Below are 27,032 nucleotides of genomic sequence, written 5' to 3' on the forward strand. Positions count from 1 at the left end.
TTTTCTGGGTTGCGGTATTAGACGTAGCATCCATATGTTAGACTCTTGGCAAAGCTAAAGTCTGGAATAGTGAGATGACAATAAATTCAATACTTTATACCGTTTTTGTGATGGAATAATACTCTTATTCAAAACTACTTCTTTACACCCTTTTAGCGAAAAGAAATAATAAAAAACTACTTTCAGATCCAAAACCAGTAGCGACGAGCTGCAGAAGTTTCAAATGCATCAGGGGGAAACAGAGATGACAATCTTAGAGGAATTTCCAATAGTTTCCTTAACATCAATCACCACTGTGCGCAACGTCGTGTTCTTGAAAATATCGTATTGAACCCCAGCAGCTGGGTCAATGGATATTCGAAGCGGAGATACGTCCACCTCAGGATCGTACCAAAGGATGACAGTATATATCTCACCTAACTCTGCAGCGGGATTGTAGTTGCTGTGTACCGGAGCAATTGTGACTGTCCGAGTGGAACTGGTTGAAATCGGTTGCGTTGTAGTCTGTTAAATGAGGGAGTGTCAGTTTGAATCCCTCCAACGTTAAGAGAGGAATACGACCTGGGAGATTGACACAGATCGGTACTCCCCCTTGGCCTCCGGATCGAGAACCTCGATATCCACGCCTTTCCTAGCTGCGGTCACCGCAGCTATTATCTCATACTGCAGGAGATCGTCGGGGGCGCTACTGCGACTGACACCGTCGTCGAGATATGTTATGTACTCCTAGGACGCGAGAGACCTTTAGCAGGCTATCATCGTCAGACACAACGGAGTAGTGGTGAGCTCGACCATGATCGAATGATCGATCAAATTGGTAGACCTTGACCGGGTGATAGAGCAGTGATCGAGTATGGTCACTACTCGAGCACGGTCACTGCTCTAGCATGATTGAGTGTATATAGAGAGTGATCGAGCATGATCGAGTCCGTCACTACCACGGAGTCACCTACATTGTCTCTCCCGGGATAGATATTTATCTTCATGCGGTTGGGGCCGTCGCGGAGATCTCCAATCCATTGTCTGACCCCTACCTGTGGAATAATAGCACCTGGTGTCCCAAATATTAGCTCTGGGTTCTAAAGGAGGATCAGTCGAAATTTAATACCCTCCCTGAGGTAAACCGGTGTAACAAATGGATAATCGCTATACTCATTGGTGATTCTTGCAGTATAGTTGATTACGCTACCTCCTTCAACTCTCGAACCAAGAGCAACACCCTGATTGTCCCACGGCCTCAGATTGGACGGATACCAGAAGTACATTAACGGAAGGTAGACATCTCTATTTTGACCGGGGTTCTCATGGCGACCTTTGATGATAGGGGCAACAAGAATGTCCTTCCGAACGACATACTGATCGTCGAGAAACCTCTGACTCTCATTGAAGAATGAAGTGTCTTGGGTATCTGTCAAAAGCTAGGAATCCGGAAATGCGATCAGCAATTCTACACCGCAAAAGAGACGCGCTGGATTGAAGAATAGCGTTTGAGGACAAACCATGGACCTTGCAATGGGGAGACCGTTAAGTTGGTTGTCAAACATGGCGTCATAGAGAACTTGGATGAGGGAGTATCGGAGCTCGACATAGTACTTGCAGATGCCCTGCACCGCGCGATATAGCCACCCTTGTTCGGGTTCCAACTCCGGGTGTTGCGCTAGATGTTTTGGGTATGCGTACGGTTCCTATTGGTGATAATCTGTAATTAGCGGCTCGGGAATCTGGGAATGTTGAATCGTAAGTAAGGATTTCAATACCTGAAACCACTTTCTGGTCTTCTTGACATAGTGGTTTCTGAACCAGGGCAGCAAGAAGGATCCAGCATACCAGCGAATCAGCAATTCTGGGTTGCAATACTTTTCCTCTTGCCCGGTGCTGGGATTGGTGTATGGCTCAAACCCCCCCATATCAGCTCCGGAGACACTGACACCATTTAGGCCAACCGAAAGAACCTGGGAAACTGTAATCTTCCAGAATTCCCATGTACTAGCGTTATCTCCGCTCCAGAGTCCCGCGTAGCGGTACATTCCTGCAAAGCTTCCGCGACCAAGAATGAAGTTGCGTTTGTTCTTCCGGGAGGGAAGCGATTCCTCCAAAGTGGCTAGACCGTGGGCAGTTGCTTTGTGGAGATTATAGGAGTATAGAGCCCAAATTTCGGTCGCAGTCTTCTCGGTTGGTTCGGCTGACGAGACAGCATCCGAGCTCATGAGCAGGCGGGATGGTAGTCTATCCCAAGAAAACATCTGGTAATTAGTGAAGGGCATTAACAGGTTTTTATCTTTGCTTACCCCTTCATATCACCATAGGACGAATGGATAGCAGGCGTAGTCATGTCTTGCCATACGAACTCAAGGCCCATGTCATAGAGGTAATGGTACTGCTTGCCCCACCATTCCCGGACCTCTTTTCTATTGAGATCTGGATAATATCCTGCCTAGAGAGATGATCAGAACTTGTTCACCCCCCCACACTACATGACAGAGTTACTTACTGTGCCATTGCCATATCCATAGCTTACACCTCCGTGGTATGGATAATCCTTGACGTTCCAGTTTGCCACGAAATCACTACACCGCAGGGTTAGCACCTCGAAGCAAGGAGTGAAAGTACATAAAAATTGGGTAAACATACTAATTATCCCCAAAGTCCGGTCTTATGTTAACGTCCTTGGGGTCCACAGTGTACCTAGATCCTCCACCGTAGCAAACGTACAAGACGTCTTCTGCTCTTCCGCTAGTCCCATCGATGTACCTCTTGTCTTTGATAAAATAACTAGCTCCGAAGGGGCGAGGTATTAGCTTCGAATACCTTGCGCCCTGGAGGGCAGAGACTCATCGCAAAAGTTTTGATTGGCCGTCAATACTTACCCTTTTTCTAACCCTTCTCTAAGAGTCGAATAGCCGCCTGCCCGGTCATGGATACTAATGACAGGGGTAATGTTGGTAGAGCATTTTATGCCGTTTTCCCGTAGCCTCGTGAACATGCCTTTAGGGTTGGGGAAAGTCGTCGGATTGGTTGTGAAGGTTCTGAACCCGTCCTATTAGAAATAAGAATCAGTAATTCAAATGGTCCTCGGCAGAGTTCTGGGGAGCATGCATACCTGGAAGTCAACATCGATATGTAGTCCGTCCAAAGGGATGCCGACACTGCGGTATTGGTCAAGGACAGCGTACAGATCTTCCACTTTCTGATACCCATAACCTGGTAAAAAGCCCGAAGAGTTAGCGGGAGCGACAACCAAATCGGAAAGAAGTAGCAGAAAGACTATCTCCGCGAACTCACAGGCTTGGTGGTGGCCCAAAACATACTTCGGTTTTAGTTTCGGTCTCCCTATAATGCTAGTATATAGCCTAGTTGAAAGGAGAAGGGTCAGCGAATACCAGAAAAAGAGGAGAGAGAGTCTTGATGGAGGGAGCAATTTAGGACGGACTAACCGAGTAATTTCCGGCACAGTGTCCGCACTGACCACGTAGATATCCATCCCATTAAACCTGGTTCCAAGCTTGATGAAGCCCGAATTGGTGAAGCCGAAATCGATAGCGATGTGGGAATAATTGTCCAAAAAGCTGGCTGTAACGTTGGCGTGCTCTGGGTTTGAATTGACGTCCATATAGAAGGGATCGGAGTGATATCTAGCCCGGGATGTGAGCTTATAAGTGCCACCCCGATCCGCAAGCGGAATACTTACAAAGGCTCACGGGCATCGAGAGGGCCCTTGCTATATACCTGCTGGTATTGCATGTTATCAAAATCTGCCGAAATTCGCCGGTTAGCAATGCGAAAATATACTACCCTAATCGAGCTTTATCTTAAGAGTCACTGACTAAAATAATTCATAAAGGTTGGAGTTTTCATGAAACTAGTTCCTCCTTGCTCCCCAAAGCCAATAAACTCCCCATGCCCAGCTTTGATAACATCCAAAACAACCTGCTTGACAACAGAGACCACCGGGTGAATGCTCCAGCGGAAGGTCTCTGGGGAGGTTTGCCAAACGATCTTCTCGGTCGCACGCGAGGCTGTTGAAGGTGCTTCCGGAATTGGGTAAAGGTCGGGCAACGGCGTCAACACTCGGACCGCCTACCACATCACTCGTGAGTACGCAACCGGGCCCAAAGGGGTAATTATGCGATCACCTGGATGCGAAAGGGGTCTTTGTGAAGGAAAAGCTTCATCCCATCCCCAGTTTTATAATATTGCTCTTTCCCCTCTCTTTCCAGAGCCTCCGTGACAGTTGACTAGTGCAGACGTGGGTTAGGCTAATGTACAGTACTGTACAGGCAAGCACAAGAATTGAATCTCACCGAAAAAATCCAATACTTCCGATCTGCAGACTCCTTAAGCTTGGTGACCCAAGTGATGCCCGCGAAGGCATCCAGATCATGAACAAGCTGGGACATGTAGTCCTCAATTATGGTGCGGCTATTGCCACGGCGTAAAGGACATGATTAGTCGGCACCGACACCTAACCGATTGGCAGACTCGCTTACCTATTTGCGTCATCATATTCTTCCCGGTTTCCGACAGCCGGATCATACCGAACCCTAAAAAGGGTAGGGCGAACAAATTGAACAACACAAAGTGTTTTATCGTTAAAAGTGAGAGTCACCCCGTGCCAGTACTCTGGCTGGGCAGCGGTGGCTGGGGTTTCTTGAGAAAGCGAATCTATCCGAGTAGGCCCGGTCCAACCTTTGGCCCGCCGATAGTATTCCTCTGCGGTAATGAAGTTGATAGGATCATCCATGACGACCGACCACTATTCGGGGTAAAGGTAACGTCAAAGGGGTAAAAAGGATGATGTGAGAAGGTGGAGAGAATTGAAGGGGGGGATAAGGGAGAAAGAGAAGCCTGGTGGATTAATCAACAGACGGGGGAGAACAGGGGCTTAAATAGCAAAAACGCTGAGAGACTTCGGGCAGGAAAACTTACGAAATATGATAGTAGTAAACAGACTAGTTCGTTCGTAACCACCATGGGAAATATAGAGTTGAAATACGAAATCTACCTAGATACAAAACCATGCCTCGAGAGCAATTGGACCGGGGATCGCATCCGGGGGTTGGTTTGAGATCTCAAGTTGGTCCCAAATTGGATTCGATGACAATAGATTAAGGCTCGTCACCGTCAAGTTCGTTCCACACTGCCGAACTAATACAGCCTTCAAACTTGATAGCAATCCATATTCCTCGACGATCTGCGGGCGACATATGGTTCCGTTCCTAGGATTCCGCATCCACCCCGTCACAAAAGAGCGAGGGTTCGACTGTACTCGAGTGCTCGAGTATAGTGCTGCGACATGGATAGTGTTATCCAGACATGTATCCCTGCGTGAAGTCTCATAGCTTTGTGCGACGGATATGCGCCGGGCTCCTTTTGTTCGCCCCCCTGGACGGTTTGGCGGATGGTGCAAAAGCGCAGCAAATGCCCTCAAAAATCCCCGATTCAGAGGTAATCACATTCACCATTCACACCAGGGGATACAATGCTGTAAACTGCCGCCCAGATCCGAATACTGGGGCGGGAATTGTGTAAATTGGGTGAATCTATGGTTGCTCAGTGGACTACTCTCGTAGGTGGTCTAGCTGCGATGCACATCGCTTCACTCCAGTCTGTTGCTCGAAAAGTTGCCTGCAGCCACTACATGAGAGATTTTCAAATGGTGGGGAATAACGGGAAATACTTGTGGCACACGGAAATAGTTCTGACATGGATGCGCCTCCACATAAGAATGCTCTGCACGCTAGGTTTGCAGGATGAGACCTCGTACAGCATCCTGTCTCTCGATGTTTATCTGTTTAACCGATCATAGGGCATTCGCCCCACTATTGTTGCAGACGCCCTTCTCTTGATCTTCCCCCAAAAGAACGAGATGCTCGGAGTAGGAGCTAGTGTTTTGTTCAACATAATTTTTGATATATACCCATCCCCAATGACATCGTTAATCCATTTCCTGCCAAGCCCTTATTCCAGTCAGGTTAGCTTGAGGGGTGGTGTGGCTAGGAGTTGAGGCTGGTTCCGTTGCGATGCCCGAAATGTCGGGATCTGTGATAGTAGAATCTAGTATTGTTTCCCCTCGCTGCCTGATCATACCGTTATCATACGTCGCACAACCACCTACTATACCCCACTTTTTGCACGAGCAATATTCCCGGATCTGAGATGATAAGCTACCCGCCAGCCGCCATCAATGTTTCAATTATCAAGTACCTCCTAGCCAAAAAAAAAAAAAAAAAAAAGTGTTGATTGTCCCTAAAGTGACCAACCCTTTAGCAACGCCCAAAACACTACTCGAGTGTTCGAGTACTATTTTGCAATTTGCTAATTAAGTTACTCAATCCCGAAATTCACTTCAGATTCCGATATCTTCATTTGGCTTGATGTCGTTGGGGTTCAAAATAGTAGAGCGCAGTGGTTGCTAGTGGCTTCTTTGGGTTTATGGACAATCCCGAGTTTTTTTTTGGCTGGAATTATGTACTGTACCCTGCTACCACACACCGGAAAGTGCGGTGCCGCCATCGGATAACCCGTAGCCCGTGCGGCGGGGTCCCTTTGTTCCTACTGTCCTACCCACTACTGCTCGGTGACATTGAAGCATCCCTAGCAAGCAGGGCATAATGGAAGAAGGGAGGAAACAGAGCAAAGGCGGAATCGACATGTGTCTCTAGCTTGGTCGGAATACAAAGCAAAAATCCCTACCAAATAGCCGCATTACTACAAGCGAAGTGTTATAAGGTTGAAGACCTCATGCTAGCTGCGAAAAGAGCAAATTGTTTCCAACTCTCTGCCCTCTCAAGGTATCAGTGGACCGGCGCAAGTGGCAAAGTACTTGAGTATGATACTTGCACGGCACTGATACAAGTGTCATAATAATATTATGATACACACAAGAAGTACATTTAGGGTGTGCACGCCAAGCCGGGATCTACCCGTATTTATTTACCCTGACCCCTGACGGGTAGAATTAAATTACATGCATCATAATAATATTATTATAATAATATTATTATATTAATAGTAGCACGATTATCATACCTCCAGGATAATTTCCACCCATCGACTCCAATTGTCGACCGGGATCATGAGAAACTTTCGGCAAATTGCAAGTTCGAAACTCCACCCAACTTCTCACCGCGGGAGAGATAAACAACACCGGTACTAATCTCATGGTGCCGATTGTGCAACCTTTGCCATAGAGAGAATGCCAAAAGACGGGACTTAGCTTGCCTCAAATTACCAACTCGGGGGATGGGGGGAAGCGAGCCGGAACGCACGACATACGGCGAGAAGACAGTCGGGACCCCCCCCCCGACAAAGTTTGCTGCCCAATTCACGGTATTGATAGACTTGCAGTTCTGAAAGGGTGCAATACCGGTGACTTACCCCCAAGTTTCCGCAAAAGAACCTGTGGGTGCGGTAGGAAATCTCCGGTATATATCGAGAAATGTTCTAATCCTGCATGAAAGAAGAGATATCATCCCACCCCCGAATGAAATACTTGGCAATTTAAAAGTCTCAGTACGCTTTTGCGCCAATACGAGTACTAATAGATGCAAAGCGTCCGAAGACTTTTTGAATCTCCAAGTACATGCATAGCCGCGCATAAGCAAAGCAAGCAATTGCTGTAGTGTGACCGCATTTCAGCATCGCCGTTGTGCTGCCACATTGACACAAGTGCTCCTACTAGTAGATCCCTTTCCTCTGAATGATGCTAGAATTGGATGTGGAAGTGGGCGTTTTCCGACTCCCGAGACAATTCTCGTATCCCCATCACCAGAAGTTTAATGGTGCTCGTTCCGAGTCTCTCGCAACATCAAGTACTCACTATTGTACGAGTACAGTACAAGTATGCCGGGTTGAAATAAATGAATTATCCGAATTCCACAACCTCCATATTTAGCATGATATTCCACATCTCGGGTCATCCCCTGAACTCTCGGAGGCTTTGATGGGGGCCCGTAGGGAACCACGCCTCGGATATTCGATCAATGAATCAACCGATACTCTAGCCTGACACTAGATATTCCTCTGTGGCTCGCATAAACCCTGGCTATTCCTGGCCTCGACACCTTTGAATTTAGCTACTTGCCATTATAAATCGTTTGGTTGGGCTCGCCAGCATCCGTGCATCCCACTTGGAGGTCTTAATCAAACCTACAGTATCATGTGCCCCAGGAGGCAATTCACTTAACCCTCCGCATTATTTATAGATGCATCCCAGTGGTAGTCAAGGAGTATTCGCGCAGTCCAGCTTCGCTCCTCTATCGCGCGAACTCCCTCTCCTGTCGTTCTAACACCCCAACGCCTTTCCCACTCCAAACACACACTCCGCAGGGCAATGCACTGTTGACACTCTTCGACCCTAAAATAGTATGATATTAGAGTGGAATGCCGGATGGTATTCACGGGTGGACGGCTGGCTACTGTAGCAAATGTTTGCGACAGTTTGGGCGAGTCACGGGAGTGCGTTTAGGGAGACTCGCTGCGGAATATTAGCATCAACGATGCGCAGACTGGTGACGAGTTCAACTCTTGATACAGTCTATCCAGCATGCCGAGGGTGGAACGGCGGACAGAGTGAAGTTTAGCAATAAGGGACACTGAACCTGCAGGCACTCTTGCCAGGCATTTTGGGGGGTTAGATGATCAAGGCCATGTAAAACAACAACAAAATACTCGTGCTTCCCCACTTATGGTAGTGAGTACAGTTAAGCTTTTTTTTTCCTACGGAAGAAGTATAGTGCATACGGAAGGCAACTAGCAGGGGGTCTAACTATCTAGTTAATTCGGGTAGATGCATACAGCTGGCGGGTCATAAGGGCCAGGAGACGGACAGCCGTGTGTTCAACCCCTCGAAGAGCCAGTGCTCTCATTAGATCGGATTCTACTGAACACCGTGGATACTTGGTGGAACAGCGGGCTCTTCATGAATCCTATCTCTAACCTAAAATGTTGCTAATATATCTTGAATGCGGTGACTATGTATTTAGGGAGCATTCCTATTCATATCACCCCGGACCATCAATCCTCCGACCGTAAGATTTATCTCTTACCAGTAAGGGCCCAACCCCAACCACCCATGAAATTTGTCTAGATATTTCTTCCTTGACCTGGGTAGACTAATAGCTGGTTAGGTTTAGAAGCCATCCGAGTGCACACGTGCAGTGCAGTAATAGCTGTGTTAGATAACTTAGAAAGGGACTTTCCATGGGGCATCCTGGATTGAACCATACGGCGTTGGACATTATTGCCACATACTTACTCCATCTAAAAGGTCTCCGATGATGGTTGCGCAATACCAATACACTATAGTCCTTTGGCAGAAAGGGACTAGAGCGCTCTCTCTACTAAAAATAGAGTATTCGAGGCTTGGCGGAGAGGTACGGGTAATACTTTACCTTTAGAGTTTATATAATATCTCCACTTCCCTGAAAACTCGGAAACGTACCTGCGACAACGACCGGCGAACTACCGTCCTCCTCCCGATACAAATTTTAACCAAGACTTGCGGGAGGGCAAACCGCCCTAGAAGACATATATGACATTGTCTTGTTGGTATCACACCTCTGAGATTATATCTCCAGTCCTGCTTCTCATAAAAAAACTTCCCCCATCGTTCCCCTGAACACCCTGTCCTCCACCTCCCTTCGCGGAATAGTCCCCCCGCCTATCACGCCTACCCCTTCATGCCATAAATTCCTTGCTAGATACTGGTAATTCCCGATTTACCCGCCTAAAAAAGTTACCAACATTACTTGACCTGCTATTATCGCAAGTGCCTAAGGAGGAAGTAATCCATTAATTCCGGCCTCCCTTACCCATCAAACACAGGGGAAAGGCCGGGATGGCTGTCGGACGGCCGTCGGACAGCCTTGTAGGAAACTCAGCTCCAGTTAGAAATACCAAACCCAACTTGTGGGTGACCTTTCGACACTATGATGTCGAAAACTGATATTCCTTCCTCCGAAAATAATGCCAACAGTTTACGATGGGTGACGTGGTTCGTCCCGGCTAGTCTCTCTATTTCTTCACCCGAGCGAAGCACTAAGATTTCACAGGACATCCTAGAAAACGAGCTAACATGGCTCGTGCCATCCAAAATGTCCACCTCAAATTTAAATGATTACACACTCTTCTTGAGATAGCTAACAGAATAAAAAAAACCTCTACATTGTTGTTTAAGATGAGGAGAATAACCTAGAGGTTTTTTTAATTTAATTTGACCACCTGATAGTTCTGTATTTTCATTTAAAATAAGGCATTTTTAGTTGTAGATTGAAAAAAGTGTTATGATACACACAGCCACAGTTTTGTTGTCAAGAAATTAAATTCTGAGAATTAATAATCAACTTTTCTTGCCAAGACTATCACTAAATTAGGTGGAAAACTATATAACCCTATATGTTTTCCACGAGTAAAGTATTTTCAAATATCATATATGTTATCACAATAGCCATACTTTATAATTTCTTTTAAATATCATAACCCTGTCTCTATACATGTAGCAACTGTATGTATTGTATTAAGGGTTTGAGGAATCTTATTCCACTGGTACTAGAATCAGTTTCTTAGTGACAAATTTGAAGATATGCACATAAGGTGGAGAGAATCATGAATACCTATTGAGCTGGGTTTAGTATGGCTCAGAAGACTTTTCAATTGCTATAAAACATCCTTACAAAAGTTACAAGTGTGTTTGTAAAATAGTTGACCTTGCTTGATTAGAAATAGTGCAAATATACAATATAATAATAATATATATCTTAATATTATTTTGACATGTTATAAATTCCATATACTTTTCCCTCCCTCCACATGACTATCGCACATCAATATATGTACTTATTCTCCTGCTAGAGAATATCTATATTTACTCTTTTCTTCTACTGCTCTCTTTGCTACGCCGATATGGAAGTGAGTGTATCGACATTCTAGAGGTTACCTAATATACCCCACAAAGTGTCCCTGTTTGTTTTAGAGGATAAATTTTATATTATTTCTTACAATAGATCCCAATACTTCCCATAATCCCCGAACCCGCCCTCATTCCATGACTTGAAAAGTTATCACGAAATCTCACTCGATCTTCCACCCACTTCCATCATTTTCCATGAGCATTGTTGTGACATTGTAGAAGGGCCCGTGCAGAGGACTGGTAGCGATAGGTTTTCTTAGGTTGTGGGCTGCTACTAACCGATGCCCCGCATCGAGTGCCCGTAGGCTGGTGCAAAGAGTGACCGTGTTCCCTGCACAAGAGTATACTTTGGTACCTGCACGCTTTCCAATTTTCTATGACTACTCATGTTTTCCTCCAGAACTACCGTATCCACTTTTCATGCTATTAGCCAAACCACCGTCTCTCCTTTGGAGGTGCTCCCTCCTGTAGGGGTCTGTGAAATCGACGTCTCAGACATTAAATTTCTGCTCCGAAACAGGTTCCTGGCCTGGGAGCTGGGTCCTCCAGCTTTACTCCCGATACGAGAATTTTATTGGTATAGGGCAGGCCAGCATGCCGCCCACTGGGGGGGTATTCAGGGGAGGGGGGGCAGCAAGGATTGCAGCGAGCGGTGGGTGATACTCGCTTTCACCTTTACGTTAAATTGGAGTGGATTCCGACCCGGATTTTAAAAAGTTAAGGTTGGGATGGGCTCTGATTTGTGCCCTTTGTTACTGGATCTTGATTTGTGGGAAATTTTGAACTGGAGGTTTCCGGGGCACACTAGATGGAATCCCATATTTGACACGATCGCGCTACTCGGTTTTTAGTTGTTAACAGAAACGTGGATTCGTTCTCCTTTCTTCTTTTGCTAAAATTGCCCCAACATTAGGCAAGTTATATCAAAGAATTCTTTTTTTCTCACAAGATGTGGATTACAATACCGCTGCGTGGTCCCGGGAAAAGAGACAGAAAGATAAAACGTGTTTATTCTCACCTACAACAGACTACCGAAATCTTAGCTCTGCATAAGGCCTCTCGGAACTCATGCACCTTCTCAAACATGCTCGGACATGAAGCTCCATCTCTAATCTTGGCCCCCCATCACCACACATGGGACCAGTATAAATACACATTACCCCCGACCACTATGATCCCAACCAAGGCTAGCAAGACTCCAACGGGGAAGCAATCCATTAAATTTCTCTCGGAGGTCCGGTGTTGGCATTCGTTCTCCGTGATCAGGTTTTGGCCGGATCGCTTTCCGTCAACCACACCCCCTGCAGAATTTTTGATGGAGAAGCGGACGAACTTTTTTTGGGATGATCTTGGTTTATCGGGGGAGCGTAGGATGGATGTTGGCCGAGTTGGTCGGGGAGATAGTGGTGGCGAAGTTGGATACTCGGAAGGAAAATTCAAAGGGGTAAGGTTGCTTGATGACATTGTGCTAACAATGGTGGTGGTGGTGGATGGATCTGTTGGAGTGGTGGGCGATATAAAGGAAATTAGGATTGTATACGTGCAGAAAGTGCTGGGCTCACCTCGCGTTGAAACTTATGAAAGAGAGAAAGCAAGATGTGTTTCGGGATTTCAAGACGGAAGCAGCTGGCTAGAACGAGCTTTATGAAGCCGGTTTCAAGTTCTATCTCACATTTCAAGATGCAACATGGTATGTATCATACTATCGGACAAAAAAAATAATCTTACCCGATGCCTAACCTGGGTCCTGATACCGAACCCCCCTACCTAAGGGATAAGAATAAACCGGATCGAATAAACCCTTTGCCTTATCACTCTCTTATTACCTTCCCCACATTTACCCAGCTGAGGAACCCCCTTCCATTTCCGATTATCCTTCCCATGCAGTTCAAGTACGGAGTATTGATATTTTTCAAAGAGAGAGAGTTTTCGTCTTCAACCACTAGATTTTCCACGTAGGTCGGATCAGCCTGATAATAAGTTGTCCTAATCACCCCCGTCTTAAGTACGCTAATTCTGCGAACCTCGTTGAAGTACGGGTCTCGGACTCTAGAAGCACGTTTAACTTGCCGCCTTATATCGGTGCCTTCTAGGGGGGAATTTATGAGAACTGAAACTCTCGGCGGTGCTCTAAGGGGCCTTATATCACCCTGCGCCGATGGGGCATTCGGAGGAGAAGGTGCCTGGCGGGTTGGCATGGTAGAAGTTAGGTCATGTTCAGGGTGCCCGCACACTTGCAGCCTTCTCTCTTGGGCTGTTCCCGGTGGTTCGGTGTGATTCTCTAGTGAGGGGAGAGTAGGGTAGTGGACACTACACTCTACTGTAGGATTCATGCCCCCACGAGATGCCCCAATTGTAGCTGCACGAGGCCATCCAGAATCGCAATCCTGGTCCTGCGGGTCAACGTCCTTGACATGGGGAAATGGTCTCGAAAAGTTTCTTACAGCATTCTTCTTGGTTTCCCCCGATCCCGTAGAAGTCAGATTTGGCGAGGGCATCTCGCGTCCTCCAGGTTCTCTTGTTCCCGCCAGATCTATACACCCAGCATCACTCGCTATCCCAATAAACGCATCCATCCTACAACGGATCGCACGAACTCTATCGCTTAACTCTCCCAAGGCAACAGAAGCCTTCTCAACACGTTCTTGCTCGGGGCAGTTTCGGTCGCCAACGAGGATTTGGAGTTTTTCGAAGCCATCAGAGAGGGTTTTGAAGAGGGATCTTTGTTGGAGAACGAGAAAAGGGAGGATATTTGGTTTGGGTTGGGGTTCGGAATGACAAATGGGGGGTCGCGGAGGGAGGCGGGCCTTGGCGCTCGGTCTGGTTGTCGGTTGTTCGGGCATTTTGATTTTTTGGTTCGGAGGACGGAATATGAGGTCGACGGTGAAGATGGAATTGAGGGCAGAAGGGGAAGAGGGCAGAAGAAACTTATATATTCAATTTATCCAGCGACAGTTGCCTAATTCTATTTTCTCAATGGGGGAACACAATAGCAAGAAGGCGAGATCAATTGATATAGAAACCTATGGAGTTGGAATACAATGGCGATTTCCTGCTGCTCCGATTGTACGAGTACTTGTGCAGCCTTCCATTCAGCGCTAAGAAAAATGGGCCGGCAGAGATGATTAAATACTTAGTTGATGACTCTTTCATCCTTATTTCGTTTGTTTCTAATTGTGTCATGCCACGGAATAAATTTGGTGTCCCATTTGAATTGACCCAAAATGGGTCCAAAAGAAGTTGGCGTGCTCGTAAGTCCAACTTGGTGTTAACCTATTCAAAGGCTACAACACTACCCCGTAGAGAGGCATCAATTATTGTGGAGTTTTTATTATGGCAGTCGTCACATGGACTATCCCTATGGGGGAAAAAAACAACAACACTAACCTTTCCAGATGCGAATTACTGCACCGCTACTCAATCTCGCATGCCCTTCAGAACAGATCCTAAATAAGAGGGTCATAACAGGCCTTTGCTTCTACCTTTGCTTACCAAATAGTGGTATTGTTTTACACTGGCGTTGAGAGCAAGGTTGGAGACCCACCACGTCTTTTGCCCATCGCTTAGCAGAACTTTTGTCTTCCGAAGACCCGCCCCGGCTGCCGGGGGAAATTGTCCACAGTCTAATCTAGTAACAAGTAGTCTACTGGTGTATGCTACCACTCTGGAAGTGGACTTGGGTAGACAAACTATGTCGTCCGAAATTCCCTTCTCTGGAAAGGGGGCAAAAAATACTGCAAAAACACTGTCCTTTACCCCTTCAGAGAGAGAAAGGAAAAAGGGTTTTCTTGGCCTTACTGAGAGAGGCAACTCCAACGACATATCATAGTACTGTACATGGTTCAATTATTCGAGTTTTTACGGCAGTTGAGATATCTGAGCTGTTGCTACAGCATATTTGCTCTGCGTATGGGCGATCCCGACACATTCGAACCGACATACCCCACGCCACGAGTTTGACAAGTTATATTTATGTTTTTTTTCTTGGAGCACTTCTAGTAGGTCCAAGTTGGCGACTTGAAAAAATCTCATTTGCAGTAGTGAGATTGAAGCCTAAACTTTTGTGCAGAGTAAGGGTGTTTTCCAAGATTCCTATTTCAAGATTCTACTATAGCAGGGGAGTTGAGGATAGATGATCTGCTGGTTCGGTAAGATAGCTGCTCTCACAAGGGGGACATTAGCGTTGTCGCATAACACATGGTGTTTGGTAAAGGAATGAATGGTATTGCGTGTTATACATGACACAGCACTTGGAAGTTGTGTACAGTACCATAACCTCGTCTAAATCAGAGGGCTATTGAAATCGACAAAGCTAGAACTGAAGAACCAATCACATCGTGATCATATCTAACAGTTTCCAATTTTATTTTTCCTTTTCACCTTTCTCATCACTCATTCATGGCACCAGGTTGGAATGTGTTTCTCTAGTGTTCCAAAATTACCTCGACAAATAAGGATGAGCATTCCTGCTCTGTACCATAAATTCACCATCTACCCTTGCGCTAGTTTGGAGACGAGGTTTCGCCCCCGCACTGGAAAATGCTGGGCCGGTCGTATTCAGGTGTTTCTAAACTCTCCTTAGGAATCATCGTGATATAGGGAATCAGGGGAATCTTTGGGCTGCAAGGGGAACCTCTGAATATGTATCACCCCGCCCGCTATGATGCTATTTCTAATAAACCAATGATTTACTATATCATACCACAAAACCGGAAACCGTCTACATATCGAGTGATATTTGAGGGTTCAACGGAAAAAGCCAACCCGGGTAATTCCTCCGAAATCATAAAAGCCCCAGAGACTATGGAAGGTTTGGCACCCAGCCCGAACACCTCAGTTTCCGGTATTGGGGACTCCTGAGTCACGTAAGCACAACACACGCAGACCGCGTCCTTCGCCTACGAGCTTCTTTCTTATAATCTTCTCCCACCCTCTCCTTCCTTCCTTCTCTCACCACCTCAATCCACCACCCTCTCCTTCTCCGCAAACACCATTTCGCAAAACCATTCGAACGACTCAACCTATTCAAAATCGGACCCGTCATCTCCCAAGATGTCCAAATACTACGTCTACCAACGCGCCCCGACCGCTCAATACCCCTTCCTTCACTATCACTACGTTCGCACCACCATGCCGAAGGTCCACCTTCCGAATATCCATCACGAGCGCCCGCTCTATATCTACGACGATGTGACTAAGGCGTATACGCCTATCACTGGTTTCGTCGTTGAGGGATTCTCACAGGTACATTGCCTTCCCATTCCTTTCTCCTTCCAACCGTATCCAGTGACTAACCGATAAACTATCACAGATGTATTAACCAGCTCGCCTATCCGGTGCCATAAAACAGTAGAATGAAAAAAACGTTTACTTTTTAGGCAGATCATAAGCAGTGGAGGTGTTTTTCTTTCTATTGATGTGGGGGGGGCATGGTATTTCAGGTTTTCAACAAAAAAAAAAAAAAAAAACGGTATGAGAAAATAAAAACAAAAACAAAGAGAGAGAGAGATATGCAAAAGTGTCAAAATGGAGGGTATTCTCTGTCAACTTGATATCTTCTAGATGGAAGCGATGGGAAGGAAGGGATGGAAAATGCGTTGACCGGTAGTGCTCGGATTACTCGGTTGTCAATTTTTTTGTTTTGCTTCATTTGCCTTCCCAGTTCTGTTAATGCGCTTTTCATGTATAGGTTTACCTTTGCTTTGAAATAGGGAAAAAATTTCAAAGTCTTTCCATCCCATCTCTCTCGTCCCATGGTAATGATTTCAATTGCGGGAATTTCTTGGCTTGGTCGGTGAGCACAAAACTACTGTTACACCGACAAACGCATTGTCCCTATCACACTTGAGCGTTTTTTCCTTGCACGAGCTCTTCCACCCCACTAATAACTCTCTCATTCGCCGTTTGTAAAGTGATACCTTCACCCAAACTACAGCTGGCCCTCCGACTTAAGAAACGAATAAACAAACAGGAGATGAAATGCGTCATTTTGTGCCAAGGGACCGGGGTGGACGAATGTGATACTGAATGTCCCGTTCTGCGTCACGCCAATTAACATAATTTACGGGAGCTGAGAGAATGCTCTCACCGTCACTTTGAACCGCTATGTATTACGTATGCCAAAAATTACCGCGGTGCCGGATCCTTCGACGTCGCCCCGTGGTCTCGAAAGCCAGCCAGCTTCTTCATCACGCAAGATATTCGTCGAGCGGGTGTACCCATGCTATGTGAAGGGTCTCAGCCCGGCCCGGGACAAGGGAATCCACCTGATGGCATAACACTATTTACGCCAAGGAGCTTAGGACCCGCTAGGCTGCTTATCCTGTGGATATTATCGACTCTATGGGATATAAATGGCAGAGCAATATCTATCAACCCCCTTGCGGTCTCTGTTCAAGGATGATATGGCGGTGCTGGTGGTGGATAGTCACCTAGTTGCCTTTTTCGAGATCCTGTGCACTGGGATTTGTTGGAAATATACTTGGGATTGAGTAGTGTATCGATAAGCGGAGCTGCGGGTGGGGGGGGAATCCCGAGGTGGTGCGAGAATCAAACTTGACGCATAAGTTGGGTATTATGGGGAAACCCGTAGACACCACCGAGGGCAGTGCTTCCCTCCAGAAAGCAGTATTTGGGATATACGGGTCGTGATTTTGCCCGGACCCTCATACGTGGAGGGTCGATTCGCTATATATTTGGCGAACCGACTCCTGTTTTCGAATACCTCTTGCCCGGAACAAGCACAGAGTGAGTGCTGTGCTGTCTGGGCTCATTTTTTTCTTCTTCTTTCTTCGCAGTGTGGTTTTGGCGTGATATAGGAGGTGAGAGGGAGTGGTGTGTGTGGGCTGATTGACTGTACTTGTAATTACTGATGGATCGGTAGCGTAACAGGACATTTTAAGCTGGGCGTGGTGGTGAATGGGATTACGCCATATGAGCGAGATGGCTACATACACCCGGACGGCTGAAGGTTCGATCGTAGGCGCGAGGCGAAGGAGTTTGGCTCAGTGTGTATATCATATTAGCAGACATCGCATTTGTTAGCGCTCCAAGCACCCCGCTAGAGCATAGAATCAAAATTGTATTAAAAAACGAACACGATGGTTGCGAACCGGCTTTTCTATCACCTGAGAAGTTTCGGCTTGTCTCGTGGCCGGCCAAAACTATAAAAGCGGCGAAGGGTGAGTCAGTGCCCAAAGGGGTTGACTATGTTACCCGCTAGAACTACATATAACTACCATCTACAAACCTCGAGCACTCCCCACCTACTAATCGAAAAACACCACCGAGGCTTCCGCCACCGCCCACAAGACCAAACCAACAGCCACCAGTAGAATCGGATCCATCAGAACGTTTACCATCCAATGCCCGAACATCTCAAAGGTGTATGCAAAAATAGTCATCACACAGTAACAAACAATCCCGAGTGACTCGATGACACTCCTTTCCTCCCTTGGACCTCGAATATTTGGCTGTGGAAGGGCCACTTTCTCCCTCTTGTTCCTACTTCTGTGTTGCCGGGTGAAAGTGGCAGCTTTGGTAGGCGTCCGTTCCGGCAATACCAGCTTGGGCAATTTCGCCAAGGGGGAGTGTTGGGCTCTCGCTTGAATTATGGCGAGTTTCTTTTCAAACCTGGCTTTGTCGAGTTGGTGCTGGAGATTTTGGGGTGGTGCTTGTGCTGGAGATGGGGATTGCTGGTTGGGTTTGTTAATAGGTGGATGGTTGGAGGAGGGGGTGGTGTGCTGTGCTTACACTTTTTAGGTGCTCCTTGGAGACGCCATGCTGTGGCGTTGCATTGTCAGAAATACCATCTGATTTGTCTGGTTTTGGGTAGATGATTGCGTCTCCTTCATTAGCGCTTTCGGTTGATGTACGTTGATTATCCTCCAGAGGTCTGATAGTGGTGGCTGGAAACGGGCTATGATAAGATTAATTAGCTTAGGAATGAAAGTCTCCACCGGGGAGTCCATGTTTGGGTGAGATGAGAAACGTACCCCAGCCCACCAAGCGTGGACGGCATCAGACTGTTTTTTGGTGATCCCTCTGTGTCAATGTTTTAACCGAGGGGGGGAAGGAGTGTTGCTTGGAGGCGGGAACACCCTTTGATAGTTTAGACCGGTGAGGGGTTTTGATAGTGGGTGAAAAATGTCATAGTCTCAGGTCCATCAATGAACCTCCATTTCCGCCAACACAGTTAGACACTAAGGTCCAAAGGAAACCCACCATATAGAATCCTTACTACCCCCTGCGATACTACGAAACATTGTTATTCTAAAGTACCCAAATTGCTATCCTAGATGGCACTCCCGTCAGGTTCTAAACAAACCACAAGAAAGCAGACCCACTTGAAGTTTGTCGCGAAGCTCTCCCTTCTCAAACATGTTAGAAGCCTCCACTGCACGCCCACAAAAACTGAGCCTTTTATCAACCGCTTCCGCCCTCCTTCCGACATCGCCTTTGGAGGTCTCGACTCCCACGCTTTAAGGTGTAGTCATTCTCTGCTTATCAGTCGGTAGCCCGACAGAAATCCGGGGGTAGCACCTTCAGCATGCCTCACTGACAGACTGAATTATCCGGTGTCGGTAAAATTTCAAGTCCCCGGCTCCTTCAAAATGGAGCTAATCGGAAAGCAGGTGGCGGTGAATGTTCAGGACATTGATTTTGAATCCCACCGCCGAAATTCCAGTTAGAAAAATCCCTCCGATATTGCTGCGGCGGGAAAGCCATGCCCGACTAAAATTCACCAGTGTCCACGTTAGAGGTCGATGCTTTGTTTTCCAAGGTTTGCCCCTCATCACTACGACGCAGCCCATAAACGGTGAAGAGAAGGGGAGATCATTCGGAATGGGTCACGAGCGCAATTGCCATCTCCTAGCATATGAAATGGGACCCTTACATAAATTCTGCGGGAATGATAGATAGATGGACAGCAGAACCCTTGGGAATATTGGACGGGTCTCTGTTTGGGAATTTTCGGTTACGGGTCGGGGGTGGTGCACATGTTTTCGGAAAAACTTTAAGGGTTCTTATGCCCAGCACTGGATCCTGTGACTGAGAAAAAAATATGTGCCCTAAGCCACCTTATCCCAAGCATTCAGGTTAGCGATTCATCAAGTAAGACAGTGGGGAAGGATCCGGGAATGAAAATAAGAACGAGCAAACTGTTGACGCATGAGAAGGTAATCTTTATATTCCACAACATCCCCGGAACAGGAAAGAAAAGAGCGCGAAGAGAGTTTTCAGTGCGCTAAGATTTGCCCAGATATTTGGGTGGGTGTTCAGCCTATAGTCTCTATTGGTTTCTACTTGCGCTTCGACAACGTTTCCACACCCTTCCAAGTACTACTATACTAGAGCTTGGAAGCGCTTTTCTAGCTTTCTCTTTCCACACTTTAGTAAAACAATCTGCGGTAGCGCCAAAGGTTTACAATGTCCCTAGAGGCATATCCGAAAAGGGTCACCCAATCCAACCTGTATCTCCAGAGCCTAACTACCTGTTCACAAAAAAAAATGCTTCCATAAATATTGCAGCAACTTCAGGTTTCACGGTGGGGACAAGTCGCCAAGCTTCCAAGACTATAGTAAAAATGGAAAAAGGGGAGAAAAATGGGGTAAGCAGGTATCTCTGACTTTGTTGGAAATAGAAGAAAAGGGAAAGGATTTCGCAGTGCTCCCAATAGCCAGGTCCCTCCACGAGTCAGAAGTTCTCGGGGACTGTGAGGAGCCGCAGACAAGACCAGGCCTCTTGTCATGTTCCACTTCCAGCGGGAAAAAGAGGAAAGAGGGAGTGAGGTTTCATGATTATACCCTCACCGGTATGATATCTATACTAAAAACTGGGCGAACAACCACCCAGCCCCACAATGCCCCAGAAATTCAAAAATACATGGATCCCAATTTCTGTATGGTGCTTGGCCCCTGAACTTGAACCTAACTACCACAAGCACGGGTCTACAAGAAGGTAGGATACCGTTGAGCTTTTACCTGCATACCAGAACGCCACTTTAAGAGCGCGCACGTATCATAGTGTTGTGGTTTTCTGTGCCGGCTTACATGTACCATCGTACCTTCCTTTGTGGCTCCCTTTTCCTTTCACCAAACATCCTTTATTCCCAGAACACCTTTCCCCCTAGTAATGCGACTGAACGTTCTTGAAGTCTCTTTCTCCCCTTTCCTGCCCTGATTGAATCTACTTGAACACATCCACCTCATCATCAAACATCTACCATTTCTTGGCCGCACTTTACTACTGCATGACACAGTATGGGAAGACAATGGTAATTTCTACTACTCCTTTCTAGCAGCAGCATCCATTCGGTAGGCTCGACACTGAGTCCTCCGGTTCGCAGACACATCCCTTCAGCACTGTTCCTTCTCAGGAGAGAATGAAGCCTATCAGCCTGCCAACTAAAGTGACCGCGTAGTCTGAAATCTCACTTGTTGTAAGCTTGCTTCCTTCCTCTTTTATTCTTCCCGCCCGGCTTGTTTGTTTGCTATTTTCTTTGCCTTTTCCTTTCTCTCTTTCTTTCTTCCCCGTCGGTATTTTATCTGCCGCTGTCATGCTTTGCAAACATCCCACTAACTTGACAAACAGCTGCTCTATAGTGAAGCGGTCGCGGCTAGAGTTGATAAGACCACCAGAATTGTCACCCCAAGCTACAATGGTGCTCCATTGATTATTGCATTAGCCAGCTCAGCGTTAGAGCTAGCAAGAACATTCAATTTATTATTAGGTTAGATGTCACCAAGACGGTCCATGGCTGCTATGCAGAACACCAAGTGAAATTCATTGGTGCTAGGGAATTTGTGCATATCTCGGGTGAAAATTGGAGTTATCTGCTTGACACCGAAAAACAGACGACCACCTTCAGTGCATTCTAAGACACTGAAACAATTTCTACTCATGTTGGCGAGCACGCAGGCTCTACAGCACAAAAGTGTTATATACTTTGGTCTTAACCATAACCCGGCTCTCTTCGTTGCTTTCAGAAACCAGGTAATACCAGAAGCACAAGGGGCTATAAACTGCGCCACTGAACTGGTGAGGACTTGAGAGAGCACGAGAATGTCGTACGTGAGGGGACTTGGAATACTGTCCTTACGTGTGCTTATGGGTCGAGGGGATATAAGGATTGCTCAAAAGGAGACCCTTGATGTCCACCGGCTAAAATGGTCTTTTTCTCGGCAACACCTCAAGGCGGCGGTGTGGTGTTGAGGTATTTTTTGGCCTTAATTGGGTACTAAGATAGATTAGTTTGGGTTCACTTCATCTATAGTGCACAATATTTATTTGCTAATAGATGTGACAGGTATATTCTCGAGCGCGATCCAAAAAATTTCGGAATGTGGAAGACGAACCAAAACATCCTCTACGGGGTGGTGAACCCTTGAGCAAAGGTTTCCCAGTAGAAGCAGAAATTATTCCATGGGTGGGTTAGAGCAAATTCTATGCTACTAAGTGTTATCAGCTTTTATCATCTGGTGGCCCTTTCGCCCCTAGTAGAGCGGAAGCCGTTATTATCGACGACTGCCAAATGTCTGCGCTGATTCCGTTAATCAAAGCGGTTTTCCCGGGGTCAAAAACCTTTAACAATCTCAAATCAATGTCCCCGGCGACCTTGCGGAAAGGCCCGGGAGCCCTCAACAAACATGGTTGCGGATATGAGTTTGCGTACGGCAAGTGGATATATCTATAGGTCGTGGGTGGACAAGTTTGTTCAGCTCAATGTCCCATTGGTGATGGTTGGTCAGATGCTCATTTGCATCGGTGTGTTTCCTCTCCGCCCCACCGAGTTATTTTCCAGCTCTAATAAGTATAGAGCTACAGGCTTAAAAAAAGCTTTGCACCAATGGGATATAAGATTTTATCATTACGATCTCGGGAGTTCATGCAATAAGCTAGGGATATAAACCGAACCTGCAAACGATAAAAATTGTGGATAATATGGAAGAGCCATTGTTGGAAATACTAAAGGTAAGCGACCATGTCACATTTTTGAGAGAGAGAAAGTCTAATATAGCCCATAATAGGATGAGAGCCTGTACATAAGAAAAATGGTAGCTATCTGTGTGGTAATGCGTTTGGCCCTGGGTCATCACTAAGTTTGGGGAGCAGACTCATTGGAACGCTCCAGGGGATGACTGCTGATTTGAATGCTTGTGGTAAGAAGCCTCTTGACATTGAGGTTCTAGCACTTGCTAAACTTCACCCAGAAGGTGGTTGCGAATTGTGTCACCACCTGTGGATACAAACGACGCCGCTCCGGAGGCAGAAACCCTAGCCATCACCCCGAGAGTATGATACTCAAGAAACAATTGATTACCCCAATCGAGCGCTCAGAATAGGGTTCCCAAGTTGGGTTTTATTCTCAAATTCCATCGCCCTAAGCTAATACAAAGAAATTAGATGTAACAGAATAGCCACCATTTACCACCCTTGTTGGGTATAAGTTGGTAGATGCGAAGGGTGCCGAACATATCTGTCAAAGAATTGTGCCGCGACTTCACCACCTGAACACTAATATGGCACTTATTACGATAAAGGTATTTTTTCTACATATGGAGGCGATCAACTCAGAACTCTATCGCCAGTCTCTTGAGAAAATAGCATCGCCACCCTTTGGATCAGGTGTTAGGAGGTTTAGCTAGTACAACCTTGTCACTCTCATCTCTTCTCAGTCGGAGGTTCAATACGTTTATCGGCGAATCCAGGTTAAACTAGGGCATCCTGAAATCACAATTCGGACGGCCATCGAAGAAAATTTCGGCAAACTCTCTCTCAGTATTAAAGATATATGCACCCGAGATAGAAGAGGATTTCCCACAGTGGGCGGTACGAGCAATTGGGGGTGCACAATCAAGTTGGTGATGCAAGCCAATGCGCCAACCCGCTGCCAAAATTAATCAATGCTAAGGGGAATTATGTTATCCGAGTGGCTGTTGTTGCTATCAAGGTACATTTTGTAGCTGGGGAAGGTCCTAGAGTGTCTAGGGAGCTAACATGAAACAGGATACGTCGAGGAAATATCGCCGATACAAGGACATTATCCCTAAGCTCTGCGAAAGTTTAGATGAGCTTGACAGGCCAAATACTAGTCGACCCTGATCCGGATGACCAGTGGATATGACGGAAAAATTAAAAATTCTAATAAATTACTACAAGCCTTCATGGAAGGTTTCTGGGGCGGATATACCCTGATAAAGCTGTAGTTATTAACATCAGATGCGAAGCTCTTCTTGAAGAAACTGCAATCCAACCAGTCGTACAACAAATTTTTCAACGTGCGACTTAAGAATGCGAAAATTCTGATATCTAGGCTGCTTGCGCTGAAGTGTGCGGATGGAGGGAGGTTCCTTCCTAGCTACGGTGTCAGGCTATTCATACATGAAATGCACGACTGCCAATACCCACCGGCGGATCTAAGAGACAAACGAAAGAGGCGATGGCAAAATACAAATCGATCGGGGGTGAGAGAATTGATCGGGTGTTGCTAGGATGGATGTTAGCTTTCCGATGGAGATACCAGAAGCCTAGCAACCACCTGGGAGGGGGTTGAGACAGAGTGGACTGCCCGGTTGAGGGGCTGTCGCTATCTGCGGACATGGGAAACGAGTCTTTGAGATCCGATACCGGTTCCCGCTCATCGTGGTCGGCGGATAGAAGTGCATGTTGGCCACTAACGTCTATGATATGGATATCAGGATCATCACCTCTGAATTGCAAACCAACCACACACTCGTCCTCATGCCCATCAAAGGCCGGGAGAGACATGCAGCCAGCGCGATCTGTTGTTTCAGAATTGGCACTGTCCCGTTCAAGCAGCATGCTAACAGCACGGTCATGTCCTTTAGAGAGAGTCCTTGGCCGTGTTTTTTTGTTCTCGCTGTCTGGCGTGGTGGTGCGAACACCTTTCTGTTTGGAAAGGGTCTCGACTACTCTGTCATGCTTGTTCTCAGCTGCCCACTCGAGTGGCGTTCGGCCATATCTGGTATCTGCGTAATCGGGATTGACATCCACTCGTTCCAAAAGCATCTCAACCACCCCCCCATGCACGCGCTGAGCCGCCAACGAGAGTGGCGTTTGGCCATAGAAGGTGTCTACCTGGTCAGGATTAACACCCCCTCGCTCTAATATTAGCCCCTTGACTACTCCCTCACGCCCACCCCGGGCCGCTAACGAGAATGGCATTAGGCCATAGTCAGTGTCTACATGGTTAGTATTGAAATTTCCTTGTTCCAAAAGCATCTTGACGACTCCCCCACGCCCGCACCCAGCAGCCCACTGGAGTTGTGTTCGGCCATATTCGGTGTCCGCCCGGTCGGGATTGACATCTCCTCGTTACAAAAAGCATCTTGACCACCCCCTCATGCCCACGCCTAGCTACCCATGTGACAGCCGTACTCGCCAAGATATCGGTGGCATTAACATCCCATTCCTTCATCTCCAACACAGCAGCAACTATCTCCACGATCCCGAGAAAGGCAACTGCGTGCAGTCCTGTAAATCCCGCAGGTCCTCGCTGCCCGGGACGATAATAGACCCAGTTTCTCTCTTCATAATAGTGCAATATCATCAATTGAGCAGATATGCGCTGATCAAATCCATCCAGAAGTCCTAGTGCAAGAGTTCTCACATTTTCCGTCATCCCGCTTCTTGTATGCTTCCCCCAATAACAAGAAGGGTTGGGTGGGGTTGTGGTCTCCAATTCATAATGTAACTCGAGAAAGAGAACTGTCTTGCCGCTGGTCATACCCTATGTTAGCGGCTCCTTCCCTGCAGTGAGATCTCATTGTGGCAACAAACTCTGTCAAGTGTACCGGATAATAATTCCTTCTTCGCGCCGCGATTCCTCTGACACTAGATACTCTGCGAATTAGCGAGTACTATCCTTTTTCGGAACAATAGTCATCCAAGATTCACTCCCGCCACCATGCGACTATAATATGATGGGAAGGGCCTATTACTGGTATGGTATCGTGGGTGACGGGATAGCAAAGTGGGTGTGCAGAAGAAGAAAATCACGATCTATTTCATGGGTTGAGGGTTTTGATGAGGTGGCTGGGGAGTGCGGGACATGTTCCACGAAAACTTCTGCCGAGTGGCCGCAAGCCCGCGGAGCCTGCCACAGCAGTCTCAATTGCGGTGCTAGGGTTGGTAGCAGTATAGTATTGTTTTAGAAAAAATAAATGAATACACATGATACGAACATCTTGCATTATGCTTTCAGTCCTCAACAGTAGAGATCATCCTTCTTATCGGAAAGAAAGCGCCTGAAATGTTGGCCTCCTTGGGTGCTATCAAAAGGGGGCTCAGAGGAATTGGCTGTTTAATGTGTAGCTGTATTTGGTATTTCTCATAGATGGGAGATGAAACTGTAGGAGAAACTCAGGGCCTTATGGTTTACCGTATTTATCGAAATGATATCATATTTTAAGTTACAAGTGTCTCCGAGCCAAGAATGGGCACCGCTTTCGGAATAGTGGCCGTGGGCCCATAAACAGGATAGTGACAACGCTGCTTTACAAGTAAGTACATACACCACCCTCTTGCAATAGTGTGAATACTAAATATCATCAAGCTTAATAGAAGCATTGCCAGTCCCCAGTTCTGATATCAAGTAATCTGATCAAGCATTAAACCTGTTATCACCTTCACAAGCTCGAACATGTTGTAAATTTACATGAAAATTCATACAGAAGCGGTCAATAAGTTCTTGAGGCATGCACTCCCACTCCAAATATAATGCCTCTTGAACCCGCTGTTTTGTTTCCTCACTACTGCCAATGAAGTTATACTGTGCCATCGAGTCCTTTAGGTAGTTCCAACATGGCTCAATTTCATTTAGATCTGGGGAATTTGGAGGCCAGAAAGGAACATGGCTAATACCTTGTTCGTGAGCTTCTTGGTCTACATGGGCAGCTGTGGTATGATTTCCAGCATTATCTTCGACCAACCAGCATCTTCGTCCAGTTTCAGCTTGAATTTGTCCAATAAATGGATAGACTCTCTCATGTAAGACATGCTTACGGTAGAGAAACTAGTCCATACCACCACCTGTACTCCGTTTTCGAGTTTCCTCTCCAAATTCCCAGTAAGGCTGTTGGTGAACATGGCGGGGCTCAT

The 27,032-nt window shown here is 46.6% G+C and overlaps 2 protein-coding genes; one reads left to right on the forward strand and one right to left on the reverse strand.

Moving 5' to 3' along the window:
- Positions 1-228: 228 nt before the first annotated feature.
- GSTUM_00008333001 (uncharacterized protein) lies at positions 229-4,741 on the reverse strand (the record flags this gene model as incomplete). Its single annotated transcript, XM_002839992.1, has 18 exons — positions 229-504; positions 559-726; positions 954-1,051; positions 1,109-1,418; positions 1,500-1,685; positions 1,758-2,226; positions 2,289-2,434; positions 2,492-2,567; positions 2,632-2,772; positions 2,868-3,037; positions 3,101-3,201; positions 3,283-3,350; positions 3,435-3,632; positions 3,689-3,752; positions 3,825-4,077; positions 4,134-4,235; positions 4,302-4,419; positions 4,488-4,741. 18 exons carry the CDS (start codon positions 4,739-4,741, stop codon positions 229-231), a joined length of 3,198 nt encoding a protein of 1,065 aa, XP_002840038.1.
- An 11,220-nt stretch (positions 4,742-15,961) lies between these two features.
- On the forward strand, positions 15,962-16,637 carry GSTUM_00008334001 (uncharacterized protein; the record flags this gene model as incomplete). XM_002839993.2 has 2 exons in its annotated part: positions 15,962-16,153; positions 16,221-16,637. 2 exons carry the CDS (start codon positions 15,962-15,964, stop codon positions 16,227-16,229), a joined length of 201 nt encoding a protein of 66 aa, XP_002840039.1. The 3' UTR covers positions 16,230-16,637.
- Between the last annotated feature and the right edge of the window lie 10,395 nt (positions 16,638-27,032).

The sequence above is a fragment of the Tuber melanosporum genome (assembly GCF_000151645.1).
Source record: "Tuber melanosporum whole genome shotgun sequence assembly, scaffold_45, strain Mel28".
Classification (NCBI taxonomy): Eukaryota; Fungi; Ascomycota; class Pezizomycetes; order Pezizales; family Tuberaceae; genus Tuber; species Tuber melanosporum.